The sequence below is a fragment of the Erinaceus europaeus genome, chromosome 7, assembly GCF_950295315.1.
Source record: "Erinaceus europaeus chromosome 7, mEriEur2.1, whole genome shotgun sequence".
Classification (NCBI taxonomy): Eukaryota; Metazoa; Chordata; class Mammalia; order Eulipotyphla; family Erinaceidae; genus Erinaceus; species Erinaceus europaeus.
In genome coordinates this window covers 15,670,473-15,697,909 of record NC_080168.1, presented here as the reverse complement: position 1 = coordinate 15,697,909, position 27,437 = coordinate 15,670,473, and the positions used below count along the sequence as shown (strand labels likewise).

The 27,437-nt window shown below is 44.5% G+C and overlaps 1 protein-coding gene across 1 annotated transcript in view; it reads left to right on the top strand.

The window, feature by feature from the left end:
- The first annotated feature begins 5,671 nt into the window (after positions 1–5,671).
- LOC103110676 (sterol 26-hydroxylase, mitochondrial) overlaps positions 5,672–27,437 on the top strand; it is a 68,162-nt gene continuing 46,396 nt past the window's right edge. The window contains exon 1 of the mRNA XM_007519844.3: positions 5,672–5,998. Coding sequence (XP_007519906.1) covers positions 5,747–5,998 — 252 coding nt within the window. The 5' untranslated portion in view covers positions 5,672–5,746. The remainder of the gene's footprint in view (positions 5,999–27,437) is intronic.

Genomic DNA, 27,437 nt, shown 5'->3' with positions numbered 1-27,437 from the left:
ATGGCAGCTTTAGGCATGCAAGTCTTAGGCCTCTAGCAGCTGAGGCATTTCCCTGGCTGCAGGATAAGAATGATCTGAATTCCTAGAGTGACTCCAGAAAGCAAGGGGAATGATATTAGCCAAGATCGGAGCAATGCCCTGTGCACTGCCAGCTCACACATATCATCCTCCTGTCCCTTTCTGCTGCTCTTTCTCCTCATCCTTCTGAATCTTGAGGAGAGAGAGAGAGAGAGAGAGAGAGGGATACAGACCAGAGCACCACCCTGGAATTGCTGTGCTGGGGACTGAATTGGGAGACTTAGGTGTGCAAGTCCTGTGCTCTACCAGCCGAGCCTTTTTTAATGGTGATTTGTATGTTGGGGGTGTATTGCTGTGTAAGTGAATTATTTTCAGAGAAATGCAAATAGAAATTCTCTATTGTCATGGGTGTTTTTGCTCAAGTTTTTCAAAATCACAAGAATGGATGAATCAATTAAAAGAATCTGAGCAATCTTGCCTCCATTCACACATCATATCAACTTTGATTTCCAACATATTTTTTCTCTCAATAGCTTCTCCAAAAATATGAGGAAAGAAAAAGTAATGTGGTATAAGTATGGAAGGACTTGATCTCTCTTTCTTCCTTCCTTTTTTTTTTTTTAACTATTTTTTCAATTTTGTTGCCCTTGTTTATCGTCGTTGTTGTTACTGCTTTCATTGTTGTTGGATAGGACAGAGAGAAATTGAGAGAGGAGGGGAAGACAGAGGGGGAAAGAAAGACAGACACCTGCAGATCTGCTTCACCACCTGTGAAGTGAACCCCATGCAGGTGGGGAGCCGGGGGCTCAAACTGGGATCCTGATGCCTATCTGTGCGCTTTTGGCCATGTGCGCTTAACCCACTGCACTCCCCTTCCTTCCTTCCTTCCTTCCTTCCTTCCTTCCTTCCTTCCTTTCATTCTTTCTTCTCTCTCTCTCTCTCTCTCCTTTCCTTCCTCCCTCCCTCCCTCCCATCATTCCTTCCTTCCTTCCTTCCTCTTTTTTTTTAACCAGAGCACTGCTCAGCTCTGGCTAATGGTGGTGTGGGGGATTGAACCTGAGACTTTAGAGCCTCAGACATGACAGTCTGTTTGCATAACCATTATGCTATCTACCCCCCCCATCCTTTTCTTTCTTTCTTGCCTCCAGGGTTATCACTGGGGCTCAGTGCCAGCACTTCAAATCCATTGCTTCTGGTAGCCATTTTTTTCGATTTTATTGGCTAGGACAGAGAGATATTAAGATAGAAGGGGAAAATAGGGAGAGAGAAAGGCAGACACCTGCAGACCTGTTTCACTGCTCGTGAAGCTCCCCTCCTGCAGGTGCGGAGCAGAGGCTCAAACTCAGATCCTCGCATGTGTCCTTGAGTATAGGATTATGTACGCTTAACTGGGTGTGTCACTCCCTGGCCCTTTTCTTTTTCTTTCTTTTTTGCCTTCAGGGTTATTGCTGGGGTTCAGTGTCTGTACTACGAATCCACTGCTCCTGGAGGCAATTTTTTCCCTATTTTGTTGCCCTTGTTGTTACTATTGTTGCCATTCATGTTGTTGGATAGGACAGAGAGAAATCGAAAGGAGGGGAGACTGAGGGGGAGAGAAAGACAGACACCTGCAGACCTGCTTCACTGCTTGTGAAGTAACCTTCCTGCAGGTGGGAACTGGAGGCTCCAACTGGGATCCTTATACATCTTTTCTTTTCTATTATTCCCTTCTCTCCCCTCCCCTCCCCTCCCCTCCCCTCCTCTCCCCTCCCTTCCCTTCCTCTCCTCCATTCTCTCTCTCTCTCTCTTTCTTGCAGCACATTGCAATAACACTGCTCCTGGGACATTTCTTTTCCCCCCTCAGAGCACTACTCAGCTCTAGCTTATAGTGGTGTGGGAAAGACTGACCTCGGGACCTCAGAGCCTCAAGCACAGGAGTCTTTTTTCAGAACCATTATGCTATCTCCCTCACCCAAAGACTCTAGTCTCCTCCCCAACATTTTCATTCAGACAGAGACAGAAATAGAGAGACACCACAGCACCAGAACCTCTCTCAATGCTATAGCATTTCCCATGCGGTGCCAGGGCTCAAACCTGGACTCCGAGAACCACAAGACAGGCACCCTGCCCAGTGTGATATCTCTCTGCTTCCAGGATTTAATCATTCTAATACATTATCATTGCTTTTCTGAATGTTTTTGGTTCTGGCAAGACCCCAAGTGATACAGTTAAGGAGCTGTCATGTCACCTTGGGGAACAAGTTAGCAGAAAGGTCAAAAGAAACAACCCTTGCTTTGTAGCTTTTGAAGAAGCCACTTGAAAAGCTAGATGTTAATTCAAAACTTTTTTCTTTAAATATTTTATTTATTCATTAATTATAGGGATGGGAGAGAGAACCAGCCATCCCTCTGGTACATATGCTGCTGGGGATTGAACTCAGGACCTTATGCTTGAGAGTCCAACACATTATCCACTGAGCCACCACCCGGACAATAAACTTTATTTTTCTTCTCTCTGTGGAGCTGGGACTTCACACGTGTGATTTCGTCACTCTGGGCCACGTTTTCAACCATATATATGATTGAAAAAATTATTTATTTAGTTATTTATAGACTATAACACTAGAGGTTCTTCTGTTGCCATAGCACTTCCCATCTGGTGCCAGAGTTTGAAACTGGGATGTAGAGTAAGTGCTTGACCTGGTGAGCCATCTCTCCAGCCCCCCAAAGCCCCTAGCTATTACACATACCTGTTACACAATCCAGAGTCCAGAAGAGCACCCTGTGAAGTCATGTGCCAGCCACCCTTTGTCCTCAGGCAGTGCAGTTACAGACCTGCTAGACAGCCCGCAACTGTGTGCCACGCTGCCGTAATTATAGAGATCTACCACAACGCAGCTATGCTTTATTTCGCTTTTGCTTCTCACTTTTAAAAGGGTGGCTTGGAAATAGATGTGTAAAGAGCTGTATTATGGATCCTTGTTTTGGCCGCATCACTTTTTGCAATCAGTCAGCTAGAGAAAAGCACACCCCATATTGCATCATTGTTATGTAACAGTTAAAAAAAAAGAAACAAAACAGGAGGTTGGCAGTACAGCTCACCAGAGAGGTTGCCTCCTTTGCTGTGTGCTCAGGTTTGAGTACCTGGTATATTAGATGGGAGTACCACAGCACTGGGGAAAGCTTAGGTGCTGTCCTCTCTCTCTCCCCTTTCCTTTTAATTTGAAAGAGACAGAGAGATGGGAGAGAGAGAGAGACACCACAACACTGAAGCTTCCTTTAGTACAGGCCAGGCTTGAACCTGGGTTATGTACATGGCAAAGCAGTGCACCATCCAAGTGAGCTATTTATTCCCTTTTGTCTCCCTTGTTGTTTTATTGTAATTATTATTGTTGTTATTGATGTCGTTACAGTTGGATAGGACAGCGAGTAATGGAGAGAGTAATGGAGAGGGGAAGACAGAGGGGGAGAGAAAGATAGACACCGGCAGACCTGCTTCACCACTTGTGAAGTGACTCCCCTGCAGGTGGGGAGCCAGGGGCTTGAACCAGGATCCTTACGCCAGTCCTTGCGCTTTGTGCCACCTGCGCTTAACCCGCTGCGGTACCGCCTGACTCCCCAAGTGAGCCATTTCAACAGTACCTTTTACTCTCTGTCTCCAAGAGTCAGCCTAGTGCAATGAACCTGAGACAACAACAGTAACAAATTTAAGCAAAACTGGGTGGGGGAGATAGCACAGTGATAAGAGCATGAGACTTAGAACTTCCAGGCTTGAGGTTCAACCCCCAGCATTGCCTGTGCTAGGGCTAAGGGGAATTGTGGTCTCTTTCTCTCTCTCTCTCCCATAAAAATAACCAAATTTTAAATAGGGCATGTGAGATAGCTCAGTGGTTATGCAAACAGATTCTCATGCCTGAACCTCTGAGGTCCCAGGTTCAATCCCCAGCACCACCGTAAACCAGTGCTGACCAGTGATCTAAGAAAACAAAGGAGCAAACAAGCAAACAACCAGTGCTATAGCAAATTTCCTTACATATTTGTAACTTTGAAAATGCTCAAGGACTTTTGTAGAATAAACAAGTCCCTAGCTTGCATACACTAAGTACATATATATATGAAAAAAAGGATTCCTGAAACATACTTCTTGCAATATCTTCTGTGCCACTTTCTTCTTTCCCACCTTATTTATTTTTTTATAGAATTTTTAAAAAACATTTATTTTATTTATTCCCTTTTGTTGCCCTTGTTGTCTTATTGTTGTAGTTATTATTGTTGTCGTTGTTGGATAGGACAGAGAGAAATGGAGAGAGGAGGGGAAGACAGAGAGGAGGAGAGAAAGATAGACACCTGCAGACCTGCTTCACCGCCTGTGAAGCGACTCCCCTGCAGGTGGGGAGCCGGGGTTCGAACCGGGATCCTTATGCCAGTCCTTGTGCTTTGCGCCACCTGCGCTTAACCCGCTGCGCTACAGCCCGACTCCCCTTTCCCACCTTATTAAGAAAAATCCTGGGGCTGGGGAAACAGCATAATGGTTATGCAAAAGGCTTTCATGACTGAAGCTCTGAGGTCCAAAATTCATCCTTAATACTACTGTAAGCCAGAGCTGAGCAGTGCTCTGGTATCTCTGTATGTGTGTATCTCTCTATCTCGTTAAAATAAATAAAATATTTTTTAAAAAAGAATTCTGATCACAATGGCTTAATTTCTCAACCTGCAGTTTGATAAACTTTTCCTTAGATTGAGGGTTGGGTGGGGGTGCTGTAGGTGGGTAGAATTTCATTTAAAAAAACCTCAGGGGCTGGGTGGTTTAAGCACACATATTACTAAGTGTAAGGCCCTGGGGTTCAAGTCCCCACTCCCCACCTGTAGAAGGTCCGCTTCCCTAGTGTTGAAGTAGGTCTGCAGGTCCCTCTCTCTCTCTCTCTCTCTCTCTCTCTCTCCTCCCTGTTCTCTCTGGCATATCTAAAAACTGAGGGGGTAGAAAAAAGCCAACAAAAATGGCCTTCAGGAATGCTGGATTCATAGTGCCAGCACTGAGCCACAGCTAATAACCCTGGTCCCTGGTGGCAATAAAGACAAAACTCCCTCTAATACATATTATATATCAAGAATGTAAATATTTTAATCTATATAAACAATCCCTATAATAATTGATATATCAGTTAATCATACATCAATACATATTTCTACATTAATAATATTTTTTTTGTTTGTTTCCCCCCTTAATAGTTAAATGTGCTGGTTTGATTTCCCCACCTGAGGAATCAGATGACTTTGGATACTGAAAGTTTTTTTTTCTAGTTATATTTTCCTGTCCCTCTGGCAGGTCAGATTCTAGGACAGTTGTGGGGGAGAAACCCTAGAACCTCATGGGTTCCTCTCAGTAGTCTTGGGGGAGGGGGTCCTGGTGTCCCTGGACAGCAAGCTCACTAACTTGTGAACCTCAGAGCCAAGCGCCACTGGTTTCACGGGGTGGGAGTTCCCAGTCTTGGGAAACTTGGGAGGACAAGGCTCAATTCCTGCCCAGGCTTCAGACTCCGTGGACTCCAGCTTTCCTGGACGGCGAAGTGCAGAGCGGGCTGTGGCAGCTCGGTCCCTGTCCCGGGCCTTGGGGGCGGCCGCCCGGCTGGAAGAACAGTGTTCGCCGGCCGCCCCGCCTCCGCCGGCCAGCGTCTCCGCCTCCGCCCTCGGCCCTCCACCCTCCGAGCTGCCTCCCGGTGTGGGTGCGGGCGCTCCAGACCCGAAGAGCCATGGCTGCGCTCGGCTGCTCCAGGCTGCGCTGGGCGCTGCTGGGCCAGCGAATGGCCGGCTGCGGTCTCTGCCCGCCCGGGGCCAGAGCCAAGGCCGCCCTGCCCACCGCCGTCCCGACCGCCGACGACCCCGGGGCCGGGCCCGGCCAGCCGAGGCTGCAGAGCTGGGAGCAGCTGGCCGGGCCGGGGCCGCTGCAGTTCTTCTTCCACCTGTTCGTGCGAGGGTATGTTCTGCATCTGCACAAGCTCCAGGTAACCGGGCAAAGGGTGCAGGGGCGCAGGGAGCCTATGGGGAGCGGGGCTGGGCTGAGCACCTGGACGTAGCAGCCAGGAATTGGAGGTGGGGTGGGGGTGGTGGACATCCTGAGAGCCACTAGAATTTAGCTCATCTATTAAGTAGAGCCCTCTGGGCTGAAATAAATCAGGAAGGCGGCAGGAAGCAAGGTGGCTTGGGAGGCCAGGGCTAACTCCACAAGTGAAGTGGGGAGGTATCCATCTGGTTACCAGAAAGGTAGATGCGAGTAAGAGGCCAGGTTTTTATCTAGCCACTATTTAATATCCTGGTGCTCATCCTTTTGCCAAAAACAAACAAACAAAAATAAAAAAACAAACAAGCAAACAAAACAACGGTTTCAGGAAGTTTACAGAGGCTTCTTGACAATATGTAAAGTGAAATTCCTTCGTGGAAGTTAAGAGGCTGTTTTCAGAAAGTGAAAGCAAAATTATAGATGTGAAGGGGAAGGAGCTGTGTTTTTGTGATTATGAATCTATGTTGTGGCCCGGGAGGTGGCACAGCAGCTAGAGCATTGGACGTTCAAGTGTGAGGTCCTGAGTTCAATATCTGGCATTGAATGTGACAGAGTGATGCTCTGCTTCTTCCCCCTCTTCATTAATACATAAATAGATATATTTAAAAATTATTATCTTTATTTTATTTATTGGCTAGAGACAGCCAGAAATCTAGAGGGAAGGGGGTGATAGAGAGAGAGAGAGATACCTGCAGCATTGCTTCACCACTTGCAAAGCTTTCCTCCGGCAGATGGGGACTGGGGACTCGAACCTGGGTCCTTGTGCATTGTCACATGTGCACTCAACCAGGTGCACCACCATCTGGTCCCCATAAGTAGATCTTTTAAAAAAGAAAGAGAAGAAATCCATGTTCCTGAGCTGGGTGCTGGCACTGCCAATAGAGTGCATACATTACCATGTGCAAAGACCTGGGTTCAAGTCCTGGGTTCCTACCTGCAAGGAGGAAAGCTTCAGGGTGGTGGAGCAGTGCTGCAGGTGCCTCTCCTCTGTGTCTCTCCTCCCTTCTCCTCTCTGTGTCTCTCCTCTGTGTCTCTCCTCTCCTCTGTGTCTCTCCTCCCCTCTCCTCTCCTCTCTGTGTCTCTCCTCCCCTCTCCTCTCCTCTCTGTGTCTCTCCTCTGTGTCTCTCCTCCCCTCTCCTCTCCTCTCTGTGTCTCTCCTCTGTGTCTCTCCTCCCCTCTCCTCTCCTCTCTGTGTCTCTCCTCTGTGTCTCTCCTCTGTGTCTCTCCTCCCCTCTCCTCTCCTCTCTGTGTCTCTCCTCTGTGTCTCTCCTCCCCTCTCCTCTCCTCTCTGTGTCTCTCCTCTGTGTCTCTCCTCCCCTCTCCTCTCCTCTCTGTGTCTCTCCTCTGTGTCTCTCCTCCCCTCTCCTCTCCTCTCTGTGTCTCTCCTCTGTGTCTCTCCTCCCCTCTCCTCTCCTCTCTGTGTCTCTCCTCTGTCTCTCTCCTCCCCTCTCCTCTGTGTCTCTCCTCTATGCCTCTCCTCTGTGTCTCTCCTCTCCTCTGTGTCTCTCCTCTTTGTCTCTCCTCTGTGTCTCTTCTCTGTGTCTCTTCTCCCCTCTCCTCTGTGTCTCTCCTCTGTGCCTCTCTGTGTCTCTCCCCTATGTCTCTCCTCTGTGCCTCTCCTTTGTGTCTCTCCTCTGTGTCTCTCCTCTGTGTCTCTTCTCTGTGTCTCTTCTCCCCTCTCCTCTGTGTCTCTCCTCTGTGCCTCTCTGTGTCTCTCCCCTATGTCTCTCCTCTGTGCCTCTCCTTTGTGTCTCTCCTCTGTGTCTCTCCTCTGTGTCTCTCCTCTCCTCCCCTCTCCTCTCCTCTCTGTGTCTCTCCTCTCCTCTCTCTCTCTCTCCTCTGTGTCTCCCCTCTCCTCTCCTCTCTTCCTCTCCTCTCTCCTCTCCTCCCCTCCCTTGTCTTCTCCTCTCCTCCCCTGTCCTCTCCTCTCCTCCTCTCCTGTCTCTGTCTCTCATCCTCTGTAAACGTTTTTAAAAGTAAATGAAATTAATTTTTTTTAAATTTAGCGGTACATGGAGAAGAAGTAGGATGAACAGCTAGTCTACTGCTAAGAGACAGACTGAACACATTTTAGGAAGACATGCATCATTTGGGCTTTGCCTTCTATATATATTTAGCTCTGACTTCTGGTGGTGCTGGGGATTGAACCTGGGATCTCAGTGCCTCAGGCATGAGAGTCTGTTGTGTAAATGGCTGTGTAAGTCCTCTTCCCAGTGACTGTTATCAAGTAGTGCAGTCACTTTGTCCCAGGAATCTTTTTTTTTTTGGATTTTATTTATACAGAAGCCAGGCAGTGGCACACTGGGTTAAATGGACATAGAGCGAAGTGCAAGGATCCCAGTTCTAGCCCCCAGCTCTCCACCTGCGGGGGTGTTGCTTTGCAAGCAGTGAAGCAGGTCTGCAGGCGTTTATCTTTCTCTACCCCTTTGTGTCTTCAACTCCTCTCTCAATTTCTCTCTGTCCTATCCAACAACAATAGCAGCAACAATGACAATAATAACTAGAGCAACAACAACAATGGAAAAAAGATGGCCGCCAGGAGCAGTGGATTTGTAGTATAGGCACTGAGCCCCAGCGGTAATCCTGGAGGCAAAAAAAAAAAAAATATATATATATATATATATATATATATACATATATATATATATATATATATATTAATGAGAAAGATAGGCGATAGAGAGAGAAAGAACTAGACATCACTCTGGCACATATGCTGCTGTGGATCAAACTTAGGACCTTCTGCTTGAGATTCTAATGCTTTATCCACTGTACTACCTCCTGGATCACTCCAGAAATGTTTCTAAGTGCTGATATTCAGTGAGATGAGCTCAGCCCCTCATGGGGCCTGTGTGCTTGTTTGGAGAGCAGGAGATGAAGGGCTAGGGAGTGAACACATCAATAACAGTGAATTCCAAGAGCTGGGGAGTTGGCTCTGTGGTAGGTGGAACAAGCAGAGGACTTGAGTGCATGAGTTCTCAGCCCCTCAAATGTCAGAATGCAGATAGTAGTGCTCTGACATCCCTGTCTCTCTGTCTTTGTTATTTTAAAATATTTATTTATTTATGAGAGTGAGAGGAGGAGAAAGATACACAGAGAACCAGAACATCACCCTGGCACATATGATGCTCGGGATCGAACTCAAGACCTCGAGATTGAAAGCTTAATACTTTATCTGTTGTACTACCTCCCAGACCACTGATCTCTTGCTCTCTCTTAATGAAATAAGCAGCTGAGGGAACTAGTTCAGTTGGTAGAGCACAGGACTTGCATGCCTGAGGTTCATAGTTCAGTCCATGTTGCTGCATCTACCAGAACAGTGCACTGGCTTCCCTCACCTTCACACAAATCTCTCCAGCTCATAGGAAATAAGTTACATGTTAAAAAATAAATAGATTTCACAGAGAACTGGCATTGAGGGACTAGTATGATTTTCACATGTCCCAATTCCCACTCCATCCCCTCAAGTCCAGTGTTTCCCTGAGCTGATTCTCTTACTCTTCTTTTTAATGTGTGATACGTAGTTAAATGATTATTTTTGGATAGAGCAGAGAGAAATTGAGAGGGAAGATATACAGAGGAGAAAGAGAGACATCTGCAACACTGCTTCACTATTCATGAAGCATCCCTCCTGAAGGTGGGGACTGGGGGTTTGAAGCTGCATCCTTGCACATGGTAGCATGTGTGCTCAGTCCAGGAAGTCATCACCCAGCCCCGGTCTGCAGTGTTTGACAGCTGAGGCTGAGAAACACTGTGGTCAACTCCCCTTCCAGACTGGGATGGCTGTAAACGCAACTTCCTCCTGGGAGGAAAGACAGTTTCAGGAATGGGGAAGGTTGGGCTTCTATTGCATGTACAGGACAGACCTTTGAGGAGGGTCCAAAAGCCAGAGGGAGACTCTGGTGGCTCTTGACAGGCTTGGGGTGAAGATGGCTTCTAGGGGACACTGCCCTGGTTGTGGTGTGTGTTTCAGGATGGGCTGGACAGAAGCTGGAGAGGAGCAGAGAACCCTTCAGAAAAAAAAGTTGGGCTAGGACTTGAAGATGAGGGAAAAATGATTCTGAGGGCTTGAAGGTTCAAACTGACTACTTCCTAGTACACCAATATTTTCTGCCAGTTTGAGGCTCCTTTCCCTAGGGCCTTTCTGGTGAGCTGAGGTCTTTGAAGTTTAGTGGACAGGACACTTGGTACTCAGAGATTTTTGTTTCCAGAACACTGCTCAGTTGGCTGATGGTGATGCAGGGGATTGAGCTGGGGACTTTGGAGCCTCAGACATAAAAGTCCTTTTGCATAACTACTTTGTTATCTCCCCTGCCCTTGTAGGTGTTGTAAGAGTCACTTTTTTCTCTGTGTGTTCAGCTCCAGAGAACTAAGTAAGCTAAGAAACCAGAGTCTAATAAACTTTTATTTAAAAATTTTTATTTATTTATTTACTATTGGATAGAGACAGAGAGAAATTGAGAGGGGAGGGGGAGACAGAGAGGGAGAGAGACAAAGAGACACCTGCAGCCCTGCTTCACCACTCGTGAAGCTTTCATCCTGCAGGTGGGGATGGAGGGCTTGAACCTGGGTCCTTGTTCTCTGTGATGAGCCCTTAACCAGGAGTGCCACCACTTGGCCTCTAAACTTTATTATTTTTTAAAAAAGATTTATTCATTTATTTTATTTTTTAATACTTTATTTATTTATTGGATAGAGATAGGGAGAAATTGAGATGGAAGGGGAGATAGAGAAGAGAGGCACCTGTAGTACTGTTTCACTATCTGCGAAGCTTCCCCCTGCAAGTGAGGGCTAGAGGCTAGAACCCAGGGCCTTGTGCATAGTAACTAACATGTGTGCTTACCAAGTGTATCACCACCTGATCCTATTCATTTGTTTTAATCACACACACACACACACACACACACACACACACACACACACACACACGCCTCACGCCTCTGAATACTGCTCAGCTCTGGCTCATGGTGGTACTGGGGGATTGAACCTGGGACTTTAGAACCTCAGGAATACTGACATTATGTTCTAACACACTGAGCTATTTTCCCCAGCTCTAGATAAAATTTGCCTGTTTGATTTGACCTCTAAGAAATGTGAAAGGCCCAGTGGCTGTCTTGGAGCTGGGAATGAAAGATTTCTTGTTTCTCAGGGAAGCTTATTAGGAGGTTTTTCTTGGGATAATCTCTAGAACAATAACTATGAAAGAAATTCTAGACAGCCCTCAGAGAGGGAGGAAGAAACAAGAGAAAGCCAAGCCTTATTCTGGACAAGCCAGGTTAGGATTTAGGAGATCTTCCTGGTTCCAATTCTGGTGTCCCAAAGATGGCAGAGAGTCTACTGACCCTGCGCAGTCCCAAAGGAACTGTAGTAGCCTACCCCACTCCATGTGGCTGGTGTGGGTGAGTGAAGAACGGAGTGCTGCGCATACTTACAACTCAGTCAAAGGGGCTAGAAGGCAGTTTGCCTGGCAGAGCACACAGCTTACTATGTGAGACCCCCCCCCCCCCCCACAGCACATGGAAACACCATGGACACCATCCCAGGGAGCTCCATGGATGGTGGGGCAGTGCTGTGGTGTCTGTCTCCCTTCCTCTGAAATAAAAAGAATGAAAAAAAAATAAATTAGCCCTGGAGTGGTGAAGTTGCTGATGCTCTAGGCTCCAGCATTGTAAAAGAGTAACTGAAACAATCAGTCCAGCCCAGTTAATAGCTCCACTGGGGCAGACCATGTGGTGTCCGGAATCCACTTTGGTTGCCACGATGTAGCGACTCACTGGTTCTTGTAACTGAAATCCCATTATTGGTTTTCAGCTACAGTCTGTCTTAGAGATTCAGGAAACCATCAAGGTTATAGCTTTTTCTCCTTTCTGCAGTTCTCTTGGCTCTCAGAAGGGAGTTGACTGGCCTCTGTTAATTTCTTTTAAAACATTGTATTTATTTATTGGATAGAGATAGCCAGAAATTGAGAGGGGAGGGGATGATATAGAGGGAGAGAGACAGAGACTGCTTTACCACTTGCAAAACTTTCCCCCTGCAGGTGGGGATCAGGGGCTTGAACCTGGGTCCTCGTGCATTGTAACATGTGTGCTCAACCAGGTGCACCATCACCTGGCCCCCTGGCCTCTGTTAATTTCCATCCCAGAGCCCGTCATAGTGGCCAGGGGTGGGGTGGGGAGGTGCTCTAATCAATCAGCTTAGATCCATGTGTACTCACTCCAGCGCTCTTGGTATTATTCTAGTTAAGCAAATAAATAAATGGTAAAGAAATAAAGTAAAGGAATTAGCATTTATCAACAAGCATGGTTTCCACATATGCCACCCCGCCCCTTAAGCCCTCCACTGCTCCTTTAAGTAGACCTGGTAATCTGATGTGCCGTGTTCAGGTTTTGATAGCTGAGGGTACAGGTCATTATGGTCTGCTGTCTTGACATCCAGTCCTCCACTGTCCCCTGGGTGCTGGTAGCCAGCTATTGCGGTAGGAGGGACTTATTAGAGCTTAACCCTTCCCCTTACCAATTATGATCTTTTTGTTTTATTGGTGATTTACTATTGACTTACAAAATTATAGGACAAGAGGGGTATAATTCCACACCTTTCCCACCACCAGAGTTCTGCATCCCCATTCCCTCCATTGGAAACTGTAGTAGCCCTCCCAAGGCCACAGATGTGGGTTGACTATCATCTCTATAATTGCCCATTTATCCTATAGTCCTGTCCTCTCCTCCCCTCCAAGTCAAACCTACACCCACGGCCACTTCCAAATGTCTTTTCCTCTTTTCTTTTTTCCTCTTCTCTCTCTGGGTCCTGATGGAAGTAATAGTCACAAGGCTTTTTTTTTATTTTTTATTTTTTTTATTTATTTAAGAAAGGATTAATTAACAAAACCATAGGGTAGGAGGGGAACAACTCCACACAGTTCCCACCGCCCAATCTCCATATCCCACCCCCTCCCTTTCTTTTTTTCCTCACATCTGCTAACATCTTTCAGAGCTCAGAACACTGCTCAGTTCTGGCGTAGGGTGTTATCAGGGGTTGAACACCTCTGGGGCCTTAGGCAGGCAAGTATGGTGTGCTAGTGCTTCACTATCTTCCCAGCCCTTGTTGTCTTCCTGATAATAGTCACTCTAATAGGTATGAAGGGGCATCTTGTCGTGGTTTTTATTTGAGGTTCCCTAATGATAACTAGTGTTGAATCTTTTATCCTATACCCCATTGTCTATCTGTGAGTCTTCTCTGGAGAGCTATCTGTTGAGATCATCTGCCTCCCACTTTTTCTTTTTTTTGGTAGTGCCAAGGATGGAACCAAAGAAAGCCTCCTATATGTGAAGCAAGCCCTCTATCACTGAGCTATATCCTTGACCCTTAGTTTATTTGAAGCATATAATTTTATTGGGGGGTTGTAAATGGTTTTCAGGACTGTTGTTGACAAGTGGGTATAGTTTTTTTTAAAAAAATATTTATTTAATTTATTTATTCCCTTTTGTTGCCCTTGTTGTTTTATTGTTGTGGTTATTATTGTTGTTGTCGTTGTTGGATAGGACAGAGAGAAATGGAGAGAGGAGGGGAAGACAGAGAGGAGGAGAGAAAGATAGACACCTGCAGACCTGCTTCACTGCCTGTGAAGTGACTCCCCTGCAGGTGGGGAGCCGGGGTTCGAACCAGGATCCTTATGCCGGTCCTTGTGCTTTGCGCCACCTGCGCTTAACCCGCTGCGCTACAGCCCGACTCCCCGGGTATAGTTTCTTATCTCTTCCTGATAGGTATTTGCAAAAGACTCTCACCCTCAGTTAGGTCCTTTTCCACTATCATGTACTAGGACCTCACAGTCTTCTCTAGCCTACCCTATCCCCTCTTTCCCCAGAGTCCTTTGCTGCAGTACAGCAAACACACCCTGTCTATAGTAATTAAAAAATAAAAACTTCGGTGGCTTTGGTCAGGGTTTAAACAAATGGCAAGTTTAGTACATCATGTTTATTTAGGTTCAGCAAAATAAGCAGTGGGGCAGAGATATCGGCTAGTCATTATGGCTGGGGCCATGAGTCCGTAAGTTAGTTACCAGAGCTCGGCTCCATGTGTTCATGTCCCAGGAGAAGCGGCATGTCGGGGTCCGGAGAGGAGAGCAGGCACTGAGAGTGAGTAAGAAAGAACTGCGTCTGAGTTCGCAGGAACTGAGAGCGCATTTCAGGAATACAGCGCTCAAGTAACTTCAGACGTAGCCACACTCCCTTGTGGGTTTGCGTAAGTCTGTAGTATGCTCGTAGGTTGATGTCAGCGGTATGCTAATTATGTGCAGTCCCAACACCTGTGCAAGTTTCACTTTGTGGCTTCCCTTACTGTCCTCGTTTCTTAAGTTCCACTTATGAGCGAGATCATCCGTACATGTCCTTCTTTTATTGACTTATCTCATTTAGTCCATTTTTTCTTTTTTAAAAAATTTGTGATTAATAGTAGGTTACAAGATTGTAAGATTACAGTGTATAGTTCCCCACCCTCTCTCCTCTCAAAGATAAGCACTATAGTTCTCACAAATTCTTAGAAACAGTTTGCTTAATTTTCCCCCCCCAGTTCATGTGTATCAGATCTCTAGATTCCACACATGAGTGAAACCATCTGGTAGTCATCTTTCACCTTTTTGCTTATTTCGTTAAGCATAATCACTTCCAGCTCCATCCATTTTGTCCCCAAAGACATAATATCGTCTTTTTGACTGCAGAGTAGTATTCCATAGAGTATATATCCCTTAACTTCTTTAGCCAGTAGTCTATTGTTTGGCATTTAGGCAGCTTTCAATCTTTGGATATTGTGGATAATGCAGCTATGAACATGGGGGTGCATATGTTTGAGTATCCTGTGGATAAATGCCTAATTTCTGGGTCATAATGCAATTCCATTTTTGTTTAGGGACTCTCCATATAGTCTTGCAAAAGTCTTTGCCCATTTTTCAATAGGTCATTTGGTTTTTTGTTGTTGAATTGTATGACTTCTTTATGTATTTTAGACATTAACTTTTAAAAAATATTTATTTGTAAAAAAAAATTTTTTTTAAATATATTTATTTGTTACCTTTTGTTGCCCTTGTTGTTTTATTGTTGTAGTTATTATTGTTGTCAGTGTTGTTGGATAGGACAGAGAGAAATGGAGAGAGGAGGGGAAGACTCTCAGAGAGGAGGAGAGAAAGATAGATATCTGCAGACCTGCTTCACTGCTTGTAAATCGACTCCCCTGCAGGTGGGGAGCTGGGGACTCAAACCTGGATACTTATGCTGGTTCTTGAGCTTTGCATCACCTGTGTTTAACCCGCCGTGCTACCGCTCGACTCTCGATATTGACTTTTTATCAGACTTACAATGTGCAAATATATTCTTTCAAATGGTAGATTGCCTCTTAGTTTGTGGTGGCTTCTTTCACTTTCCAGAATTTTTTTTATTTAAAGTTTTTTTTTAAAGAATTTATTTATTTATTTATGAGAAAGATAGGAGAGGACAAAGAACCAGACATCACTCGTGGTCCAGGAGGTGGTGCAATGGATAAAGCATTGGGCTTTTAGGCATGAGGTCCTGAGTTCAATCCCCAGCAACATATGTTGCCAGAGTGATGTCTGGTTCTTTCTCTCCTATTTTTCTCATGAATAAATAAATAAATTCTTTTTTTAAAAAAGAACTAAACATCACTCTGGTACATGTGTTGCTGGGGATTGAACCGGGTCCTCATGCTTGAGAATACAATGCTTTATTAACTGCGCCACCTCCCAGACCATGAAACTTTTTATTTTATTTTTAACTTTTTTTTTTTGGTGTGTGACTTTTTAAAATTATTTATTTATTCCCTCTTGTTGCCTTTTTTATTGTTGTAGTTGTTGTTTTTGGGTAGGACAGAGAGAACTAGAGAGAGGAGGGGAAGATAGAGAGGGGAGAGAAAAATAGACACCTGCAGACCTGCTTCACTGCTTGTGAAGCCACTCCCCTGCAGGTGGAGAGGTGGCGGCTCCAACCAGGATCCTTACACTGGTCCTTGTGCTTTGCCACGTGCGCTTAACCAGCTGCTGCTACTGCCTGGCTCCTGAAACGTTTTATTTTTTAAAGGTTTACTTTATTAACTTTTTTAACTTCTGATTTTAAAAAAATTGTATTTATTTTTACTTTTGTTGCTCTTTTGTTGTTGTTGTAGTTATTCTTGTTGTTATTGATGTCATCATTGTTAGATAGGACAGAGGGAAATGGAGAGAGGATGGGAAGGCAGAGAGGGGGAGAGAAAGACACCTGTAAACCTGCTTCACTGCCTGTGAAGCGACTCCTCTAGAGGTGGGGAACTGGGGGCTGGAACCGGGTGCCTTATGCTGGTCCTTGTGCTTCGTGTCACCTGCGCTTAACCCGCTGCGCTACCTCCCGATTCCCAGGTTTACTTTATTTTATATGAGATAGGGAAAGAGTCTTGAGAGAGAGAGGGACAGGGAGAGGGAGAGGGAGAGGGAGAGGGAGAGGGAGAGGGAGAGGGAGAGGGAGAGGGAGAGGGAGAGGGAGAGGGGAGGAGCCAGATTAGTATTCCAATACTTGAGGCACTGGGAATTGATGTAGGAACCACAGACATGCAAATCCTGTGCTCTTCCAGTTTGAATGGTTTTCCTCCAACTTCACAGAAAGTTTTCAGCTTGATGTAATCACATTTGTATATTTTTCTCTTGTTTACCTTGCATCAATACTTTAATAGAGGTCACATTGAATCTGTAGTTTGAACATTCTAACAAAATTAATTCTTCCAGTCCATGAGCATGGAACATCCATCCCTTTACTTGAATCTTTTTCTAGTTCTTTCATTAATACCTTTTGTTTTCAGTTTCAGAAGAGCTGTAGCACTTCTATTTTCTTGGCTAAATTTATTTCTAGGTATTTTACTCTTTCTGATGCATGGTATTCTTAATTTCTCTTTTTGATTGATATCATTGTATAATACACAACAGATTTTTGTATTGTGTCCTGCAACTGAATTATTTTACTAGTTTTAACTCTTTTTTTCTTTGTGGAAGGAGTGATGGGTTATGCTTTTCTTTACAACTTGAATGCCTTTTCTTTATTATATTAAAAACACTTATTTATAGGAGGTCAGGTGGTAGCGCAGTGGGTTAAGTGCATGTGGCACAAAGCACAAGGACCGGCATAAGGATCCTGGTTCGAGCCCCAGGTCCCCACCTGCGGGGCGGGGGGGAGGTTTGTCACTTCACAAGCAGTGAAGCAGGTCTGCAGGTGTTTATCTTTCTATCCTCCTCTCTGTCTTCTCCTCCTCTTTCGATTTCTCTGTCCTATCCAACAATAACCACATCAATGGAAACAATAACAACAACTAGGGCAACAACAAGGGCAACAAAAATGGGGGAAAATGGCCTCCAGGAGCAGTGGATTCATCGTGCAGGCACCGAGCCCCAGCAATAACCCTGGAGGCAAAAGAAAAAGTAGAGTTTTGGGGCCGGGTGGTGGCACACCTGGCTGAGCGCACATGTTACGTTGCGAGAGCCCCCGGTCCCCACCTGCAGGGGGGAAATCTTCACGAGTAGTAAAGCAGGGCTGCAGGTATCTCTCTGTCTCTCTCCCTCTCTATCACTCCCCTCCCTCTAAATTTCTGACTACCTCTATTTAATAAATAAATAAAGATAATAAAAAAATTTAAAAAAAGAGATAGAGTTTCACACTTGACAGAGAGAGAGAGGACCAGATCACCACTCTGGCATTTGGAGTATTGAGTATTGATCTGGGAACCTCAGGAATGCAAATCCAATGGTCTGCCAGTCAAGATGTATCCCCAACGGTACCTTTTATTTCTTTTTATTGACTAATTGCTCTGGTTGGGTCTCCCAGTATAATGGTGAAGAAAAATGGCAAGAGTGGAAACCCTTGTCTTATGCCTGGTCTTAGAAGAATAGCCTTTAGTTTTCACTGTTGAGTATGATGCCAGCTGTGGATCTGTCAACTGTGACCAAGCAATGTGTGGTATAGTCCCTCTACTCGCACTTAAAAATATTTATTTATTTATTTATTTGATGGAAATAGCCAGAAAGCGAGAGGTAAGGGGGTGATAGGGAGAGAGAGAGACAGAGACACCCGCAGCACTACTTCACCACTTGCAATGCTTTCCCCCTGCAGGTGGGGGCTTGAACCTGGGTCCTTCTGCACTGTAACATGTGCACTTAACCAGGTATACCACCACCTGCCCTCCTACTCCCACTTTTATAAGATTTCTTTTCTAAATTATAAGGTGATGTTGAATTTTGTCAAGTGCTTTTCATGCATCAATATATTGGAATGCTCATATAATTTTTTTTCCAGAGCACTATTCAGCTCTGGTTTATGGTGGTGTGTACGATTGAACCTGGGACTCTGGAGCCTCAGGCCTGAGAATCTGTTTGCATAAACATTATGCTATCTACCCTCTGCCCTGCTCATATAATTTTTATCAAATATTTTATTAATGTGGTGTATCACATTGTTTGATTTACAGATGTTGAACCAACCTTGCATTTCTGGAATAAACCCCACCTTTAGGATATTGTTGAATCCATTTTGTTAGTATTTTCTTGAGGATTTTTGTATGTGTGTTCAGGTTATTGTTTTGATTTTATTTATTCCCTTTTGTTGCCCTTGCTTTTTTATTGTTGTAATTATTATTGCTGTTGTTATTGATGTCGTCGTTGTTGGATAGGACAGAGAGAAATGGAGAGAGGAGGGGAAGACAGAGAGGGGGAGAGAAAGACAGACACCTGCAGACCTGCCTCACCACCTGTGAAGCGACTCCCCTGCAGGTAGGGAGCCAGGGGGCTAGAACCAAGATCCTTACGCTGGTCCTTGTGCTTCACGCCACCTGTGCTTAACCCGCTGCGCTACTGCCCAGGTTTTGATTTTTTTTTCTTGTAGTATTCTTATCTGATTTATGGGATTAGGGAGTTGTTAGTCTCATGAAAAGTGAAAGTGTTGGACTGAGTGGTACACTGGGGCGTGCACATGTTACAAGGCTCAAAGACCTGGGTGGATTTCAGCCCCCCATCCCACCTGCAGAATGGGAAGCTTCACAAGTGGTGAAACAGTGCTGCAGGTGTCTCTTTTCTCTCCCTGTTTCCCCCCCTTCCTTCTCAATTTCTGTCTCTATCCAAAATAAATAAATAAATAAATAAAATATTCATTGTGTTGTGGATGGTCTCTCTAGGTCTTATTTACTGCATGTTGCAAGTTTGTACACTTTAACATTTGTCTTGTCTCCCTAGACCTCCATCTGTCACTGTAACTAGCATTTTACTATGTTTTATGATATTGGCTATTTATTTATTTATTTATTTATTTATTTATTTATTACCAGAGCACTACTCAGCTCTGGCTGATGGTGATGCAGGGGATTGAACCGGGGACTCTGGAACCTCAGGCATGAGAATCTCTTTGCACAGAGTTTGGCTTTTAAGATTCTACATATAGGTGATACGAAAATACTTGCCTCTCGCTGATTATCTCATTTGGCACTATGCGCCCAAGATCCAACCATATGGTTGTAAATAGCAGGATGTGCTTTCTCACGACTTTGTAATATTCTGTGAGCGGCACTGAGTAGTAGCTACATCTGGTGGTGAATTTCTCTTTCTTGTGAATTTTTATCATTTTATTGGTTTACAGTATGGTTGTTGACACATGTGTACAGTGTCTCATCTCCCCATGACAGGTCTGTAGAATAGTCTTACCCCCCAACTTAGGCTCTTTTCCATCATGAAGTTTTTGAATTATTTAAGACCTTTTTTCCCCAAGGTTTTTTTTTTTTTTTTTTTTTTTTTTGAGTTTTGAGAGACGGGGAGAGAACCTGAGCATCACTCTGGTTCATTCAACACCAGGGATTGAACTCAGGACCTCATGGTTCAAATGCTTTATCTACAGCACCACCTTCCAGGTTGTTAAAATGATTTTTATTGTTAGTGATTTAACAGTGGTTTACAAAAATTATAAGTTTCAGGGATATGGTTTCGTGTGTGTGTGTGTGTGTGTGTGTGTGTGTGTGTGTTTAGTGAGTCAGCCAGCCATACCAGGCACCCTGGTACAACAAACAGCACATGAAATCTCCCATTCTACTTCCTGTCACCATCTAGCAAAGGATCCTAATACACAGTGATTTAAGATCGCATCTTGTCAGTCTTATGATTTCATGGGTCAAGAATTTGGGCACTGTGCATCAGAGATGGATTAGCTCTTCAAGATGGAGTGGTTTTTCAGTTCGAATGACAGAAGATGGATGGGATCACTCAAGCAGGGCCATATGTCTGGACCTCAAGCCTGGTTCTGGTCTCCTTAGTTTCTCTCCAAGTCAAATCTGCTGGAGCTGAACAGTTAAGATGGCTTCTTCAAAATGGCTTTTTCATTTGCATAGTGGTGTCTGAGTTACTTTGACCTGTCTCTCTCTGTCTCTTTCTCCATATGGGCTAGCTTGGGTTTCACAATATTATGGTCTCTGAGTAGCAAATTTCTTACATGGTGCTGGCTTCCTTCAGCATGAAAGTCAAAGAGAAAGGAAATAAAATGTGCCTGTCTCATAAGGGATTGACATGAAGATCGTCAGGTATCACTTGTACTATATTCTACCTGTCAAAAATGGTTACAGAGCCCACTCAGATTCTAAAAAAGATATACTTCACTTCTTAATGAGAGAGGTGTCAAAGAATTTGTGGCACTCTTTTAATGACCATACCTTTTCCTAGGATCAGGGTAGCCACAGAGAGAAATTCCTGAATACATGATGTGCAGGGGTCCCAAAACTAAAGGAAAAGATTTGTGTGGCAGGAAATTTCATCTAGGTCTTATAAAGGCCTGATTAAACATACTTTTCTGGTACCAGTTCCTTAGATTAAGTCTCTCTTGGGTGGACAGATGCTGCCAAATTCTTGTTGTTTGGCACCTCTCTTCTGGATTTTGTAATGACTGCTCCTATTCTGTTAACATACCCTTTCATCAGTTCCACTAAAACCCCGCTGATAGGATGGACACCCCCCCCCCACCCCCGCCCGGGTGCTCATGTTACTATCGAACCTTCCAGAGTTTAGCCTCTAGTTACCTTGACATGACTTGATTTTTCAGTTTCATCTGGAAGGCATTTGCAAGTTGTCTTGAGACCATGACAGAATTTAGTGTACTGCCTCTCTTAAGCTTTGTGGATGAGAAATTTGAAACTGTTTCACAGTCTGTTAAATAAACATTGAGCCGATTTAATTTTATATTTATTTAATTTCTTTAAAGTGATATTACTTAATTTGTGTATGTAACACACACACACACACACACACACACACACACGGAAATGAGAGAACTACTTAGTCTTTTTTATTTCAGCTCTGGTTTATGTTGGTACCAGGGATTGAACATTGAACCTGGGGCTTCTGGTGCCTCAGGCACTAGAGTCTGTTGTATAAACCACTATGCTATGCTATCTCCCCAGCCCTACTGCTCATTGAAACCAAGACCTCACCTATACCTTGCTCTACTGAGTTCATTTTAAAGATTTAATTGACTAGAGGAGTGGCCAACGGGTTGAGTGCACATGTTACAATGTGTGAGGACTTAGGTTGAAGCTCCTAGTCCCCACCAGCAGGGGGGAAGCTTTGCAAGCACTGAAGCAGTGCTGAAAGTCTCTCTTTTTCTCTTTCCCTTTATAAGCTCCTTCCCTCTCAATTTTTCTTTGTCTCTATCCTACAAAATGAATGAATAACTAAAAAGTTTTTTTTTTTTAAGGATTTAACTTTCAAATAAGGCAAGGGCTGGCAAAATAACTCACTTGGATGGTGCACTGCTTTGTCATGTATATGACCCAGGTTCAAGCCTGTCCCCACCTCATTGGAGGAAGCTTTGATGTCTCCCTCCCTTCCTCTCCCTCTGCCTTTTAAATTTTTATTTAAAAAAATTTTTTTGCCTCCAGGGTTATCGCTGGGGCTCGGTGCCTGCACTCCGAATCCACTGCTCCTGGAGGCCATTTTTCCCATTTTGTTGCCCTTGTTGTTACTGTTGCCATTGCTGTTGTTGTTGTTGGATAGGACAGAGAGAAATGGAGAGAGGAGGGGAAGACAGAGAGGGGAAGAGAAAGACAGACACCTGCAGACCTGCCTCACCGCCTGTGAAGTGACCCCCCTGCAGGTGGGGAGTTGGGGCTCAAACCGGGATACCTGCCGTGATCTTTGAGCTTTGCACCATGTGTGCTTAACCCACTGCACTACTGCCCAGCCCCCCTCTCTGCCTTTTTGCATCTCTCTATCTGAAAAAGTTATTCTGGAGTGTTGAAAAACTGGTGATGACCTAAATTAATTAATTAATTAATTAAAATGAGTGAAGTGGTTAAAGAAAAGACTTGACTAGTGTTAAGCTTATTCTTGGCTATATAACATATATATAGTATATGTAGTTAAACTACATATATATATGTAATTTGTTAATGATAAATATGTGTGTACATATATATGTAATTTTTAATATTTATTTATTTATTTCCCTTTTTGCTGCCCTTGTTTTTATTGTTGTTGTAGTTCTTCTTGTTGTTGTTGTTGATGTCGTTGTTGGATAGGACAGAGAGAAATGGAGAGAGGAGGGGAAGACAGACAGGGGGAGAGAAAGACACTTGCAGACCCACTTCTCCCCTTGTTAAGTGACTCCCCTTCAGGTGGGAAGTCGGGGGCTGGAACCGGGATCCTCAGGCTGGCCCTTGTGCTTTGCGCCACATGCGCTTAATCCACTGTGCTACCGCCCAACTCCCCAGAAGACTTTCTTTTCTCTTTCTTTCTTCTTTTTTTTTTTGCTTACAGAGTTATTGCTGGGGCTCGGTGTCTGCACCATGAATCCACTGCTCCTGGAGGCCATTTTCCCCCTCCTTTTGTTGCCCTTGTTGTTGTAGCCTTGTTGTGGTTATTATTGTTGTTGTTGATGTAGTCGTTGTTAGATAGGACAGAGAGAAATGGAGAGAGAAGGGGAAGACAGAGAGGGGGAGAGAAAAACAGACACCTGCAGACCTGCTTCACCACTTGTGAAGCAACTCCCCTGCAGGTGGGGAGCCGGGGGTTTGAACCAGGATCTTTACACTGGTCCTTGCACTGGTCCTTGCGCTTTGTTCCATGTGCGCTTAACCCACTGTGCTACCGCCCAACCCCCCATATGTAATTTTTTAAATAGACAGAAAGCAGAAACAAAGAGAGTGAAAGCAACCACAGCACCAAAGTTTTCTTCAAGGCAGTGGGGACTGGGCTTGGGCCTGGGTTGTGTACATGACAAAGCAGTGTACTACCCAAGTGAACTTGGATCACTGGGTCACTGGTACAAAGTTTTTTTAAAAAGATTCAATTAAGGGGCTGGGCAGTGGTACACCAGGTTAAGCACACATAGTACTAAGCACAAGAACCCACACAAGGATCCTGGTTTGAGCCTCCCCCCAAAAAAAGATTCATTTATTTATTAAAGAGAGAAAGGAACAGAACGTTACTGGCACATGTGATGCCAGAGACTAAACCTAGGGCCTCAAAGTTCAGAATTCAAAACTTTATCCATGATGCAACCTCTCTGGTCAATATATATATGTATATATATATTGCCTCCAGGATTATCACCAGGGCTTGGTTCCTGCACTATGAATCCACTGCTTCTGGTGGCCACCCCCCCCCCATTTTATTGGATAGAATAGGAGAAATTGAGAGGGGAGGGGAAGATAGGGGAAGAGAAAGACACTTGCAGACCTGTTTCACCGCTTGCAAAGCGATCCCCTCTGCAGGTGGAGAGCTGGGGGCTTGAACCCGGGATCCTTGCACCAGTCCTTATGCTTTTCACTATGTGTGTCTGGTTATTATTATTATTATTATTATTTTTATTTTGGTAGGATGGCTACAGGCCTTCACTATAGTCCCCTATGGTTTCACCTTCCTGGGCCTAGTCCACTGTTTACATTTTTACATTGTGGAAGCACATATTATTATTATTTCCTTTATAGTTAGAAAAGCAACAGCAACAAACCATCAGACAGGCTTTTTCTTAGTACACCCAGAACAGACTTTTCCAATAAATATCACCTTGGCATGGTGATCTGAAGGCCACTTGAGGCCTTATGGGCCTTGGGAAGTCTGTCACCACAACTTGAAAAATTCATATTATAGTAAGAGCAGTGAAGGCCCTAGTGGATAAGAAGCTTCTGCTCTTGTTTCGCTTCTTCGCTCCCTTTCTCCTTCTCCTTCTCCTTCTTCTCCTCCTCCTCCTTCTCCTTCTTCTTCTTCTTTTGCCTCCAGGGTTGTTGCTGGGGCTCAGTGTCTGCACCATGAATCCACTGCTCCTGGAGGCCATTTTTTCCCCCTTTTGTTGCAACCTTGTTGTGGTTATTATTATTGTTGTTGTTGATGTCGTTCATTGTTGGACAGGACAGAGAGAAATGGAGAGGGGAAGGGAAGACAGAGGGGGAGAGAAAGCTAGACACCTGCAGACCTGCTTCACTGCCTGTGAAGTGACTCCATTGAAGGTGGGGAGCCGGGGGCTCGAACTGGGATCTCCGGTCCCTGCACTTTACTCTGGTCCCTGCACTTTGCGCCACGTGTGCTTAACCCGCTATGCTACCGTCCCAACCCCCCCTTTCTTCTTCTCCTTTTCCTCTTCATCTTCCTTCTCCTCCTCTTCCTCCTCCCTTTCCTCCTCTTCTTCTTCCTTCCCCTTCTTCTAACAGAATGGAGAGCAGGAGATAAAAAGATGACTGATTAAATGATTCTTTGTCCAATATAAACACTTGAGTTTTTTTTGTTGTTGTTGTTAACTCTTCCTCATGGGCTTGACTCTGGGTCCTTAGTATTTTTTTTTCAATGGTGTTAAGTTGTTTATTCAGTTTTTTATAAGTTGTTTATTGCCACCAGGGTTAATACTGCGGCTTGGTGCTTGCATGAGAAATTTAGTGCTCCTGCTGGTCATTTTTTTCCTTTATTTTTTATTTTATTGATAGTTCAGAGAGAAATTGAGACAGGGAGGGGGGAGGTAGAGAGGGAGAGACAAAGAGAAACACCTGCAGACCTACTTCACCACTCATGAAGCTTCCTCTTATAGGTGGGGATCAGGGGTTTGAAGCTGTGTCATTGTGAATGATAACCATGGATGGAGTTGGAGGGGATCATGCTAAGTGAACAAGTCAGAAGGAGAAAGACACAGGCTGGATGATTTATTCATGTGTAGGATTTAAGAACCAAAGTAAGGGAACAGATATGGTAAAGCATTTATAAACCCTTAGTCTATGTCTGCAGAGCTGAGGTCACTAATGGAGGAGGGAGACAGGGGCTATTTGGGGTGACAGACCCCAACACACTGCACTGGGTGGAGGATGGCATATTGGTGATGGGTGAGGTTGCTAACACATATTTAGGATGGTGAGGAATTGTATTTCTGAGACAACCACAGTCTCGTCAAAACATTTCCTCAATAAAAGTCAATTTACAACAAAGCAAGAATTTTATTTACTTATTTCGTAGTAGTCCAGAGGACCTCTCCAGCATATGGTGCTGGGGATCAAACCTGTGGCCTCACACATGCAAGTCCTGCACTCTACCCACTGAACTAGCTCCCCAGCCCCTAGGTCCTTGCTTTTTTTTTTTTTAATATTTATTTGTTTTTTTATTGCCCTTGTTTTTATTGTTGTTGAGTCCTTGTTTTTGAGGCCCACCTCCTCTGATGTGTGTCTTTTGTGCTCTGTGTTCATTGATTATCCACTTCCAGTTCTTTCATTGTTCAGCCCATCCCAGTCTAGCTTGTAGACAAAGGTGTGCTCAGAACATTGAGGCTGGCCCCTTGTGTTAGAGGTGGCTGGGCAGTGCCTCTGTTCCCCCCCTTTCTTTCTCTCTCTCTCCCTCTCTCTCTTCCTTCCATTCATAATCATCTTTATTTCTCTCTCTTTCGCCCATTTCTTCTTTCTTCCCTTCCTTCTCTTTCCATTTCTTTCTTCCTTTCTTCCTATAGAGAAAGGCAAAGAGACCACAACAACAAAGCTTCCTTCAATTCTAAGAGGATCATACTCAAACCTGGGTCTCTCAGCCTTTCTGAGAGTACTCCAGGCAATACCTTGTTGGATCCTTCTTGCATCTTCCTCTGCTTCTGTCTCATTACTACTCTAGGGTACAAGATCAGAAGGAAACCCCCCCCCTTTTTTTAAATTGAGGCTATCACTGGGGTTTAGTGCCTGCACAATGAATACCCTGCTCCTGGTTTCCTTTTTTTTTTTTTTTTTTTGATAGGACAGAGAAATTGAAAGGAAAGAGGGAGATAAAGAGGGAGATGCAGACACCTGCACTACTGCTTGTGAAATTTCTCCCTTGTAGGTGGGGATGGGGGGCCTGAACCCAGAATCTTGAGCATGGTAACATGTGTGCTGAACAGCCTGACCACAGTCAGGTCCCCAAAAGGAAATTCTTTTTTGAAAAAACAAAATGTAATCTTTACTTGTTTATTGGATAGAGATGGTCAGAAATCAAGAGGGAGTTTCTCTCCTCTCCTCTCCTCTCCCGGATCAACTAGGAATACCAAAGGAGACCACCCGGGACCGAAACAAGACAGGACTAGAATGACCACAGGAACCCAGTAAATCACCGGTGAGTACAAACACGTGTGGCTGGTGACAGAGAGGAGAGAGGGGACTAAGGAGAGATTAAGTGACTGCTAACAGTTCAGCAGTTTATCAGTTGAGACACCACCTCCAGTCTGCTCCACCAACAAGGGGACAGCTTAAGGGAGGAGAGGACTCCCCAGAGACTCACCAAGTGCAACTCTGAGTCTCCATTGCTACTACCCTCAGAATCTGGAGCACGACAAGAAGGGACACCAGGGGACAGAGATCTAACCAGGAAACTCAGAAGACTATACCTCAGTGGCATAGCTGAAGGGCTGTGAAAGTCTCTTTGCATAACCACTGGATTATCTCTGCCACACCCTGCTTTATCTCTTGGTCAGGAGTCAGTGATTAAGCTAAGAAGCCTATTGATAGTTTAAGAGCCCTCAGGCTCCCATAGCCTACAGGGAAGGGAAAAAAAAAAAAAGAAAGAGGCTTTTAAACCACTGAGCTCCAACTCAGGGATTGATATAACCATTAACTTCCACCACTGTGAACCCTTTAATTAACTTACTTAGACACAAGTCAATCCAGGCAATAGTGATCAATAATTTGAAAAGTACTGATAAAGGGAACTCATAACATAATATATAAAATGGTTAAAACAACAAGAAAAAATATTGGAGAATCAAACCAGGACAAGAGTCCAGCTAAAAGTCCTCCAGAGGGTGAAGCACAAAATAACGAGTTCAACATCCAAACATTAGCTAAGGAAATAATAACAGGAGTGAGTAAAGAATTTGAAAAAATTGTAATCAGAAATA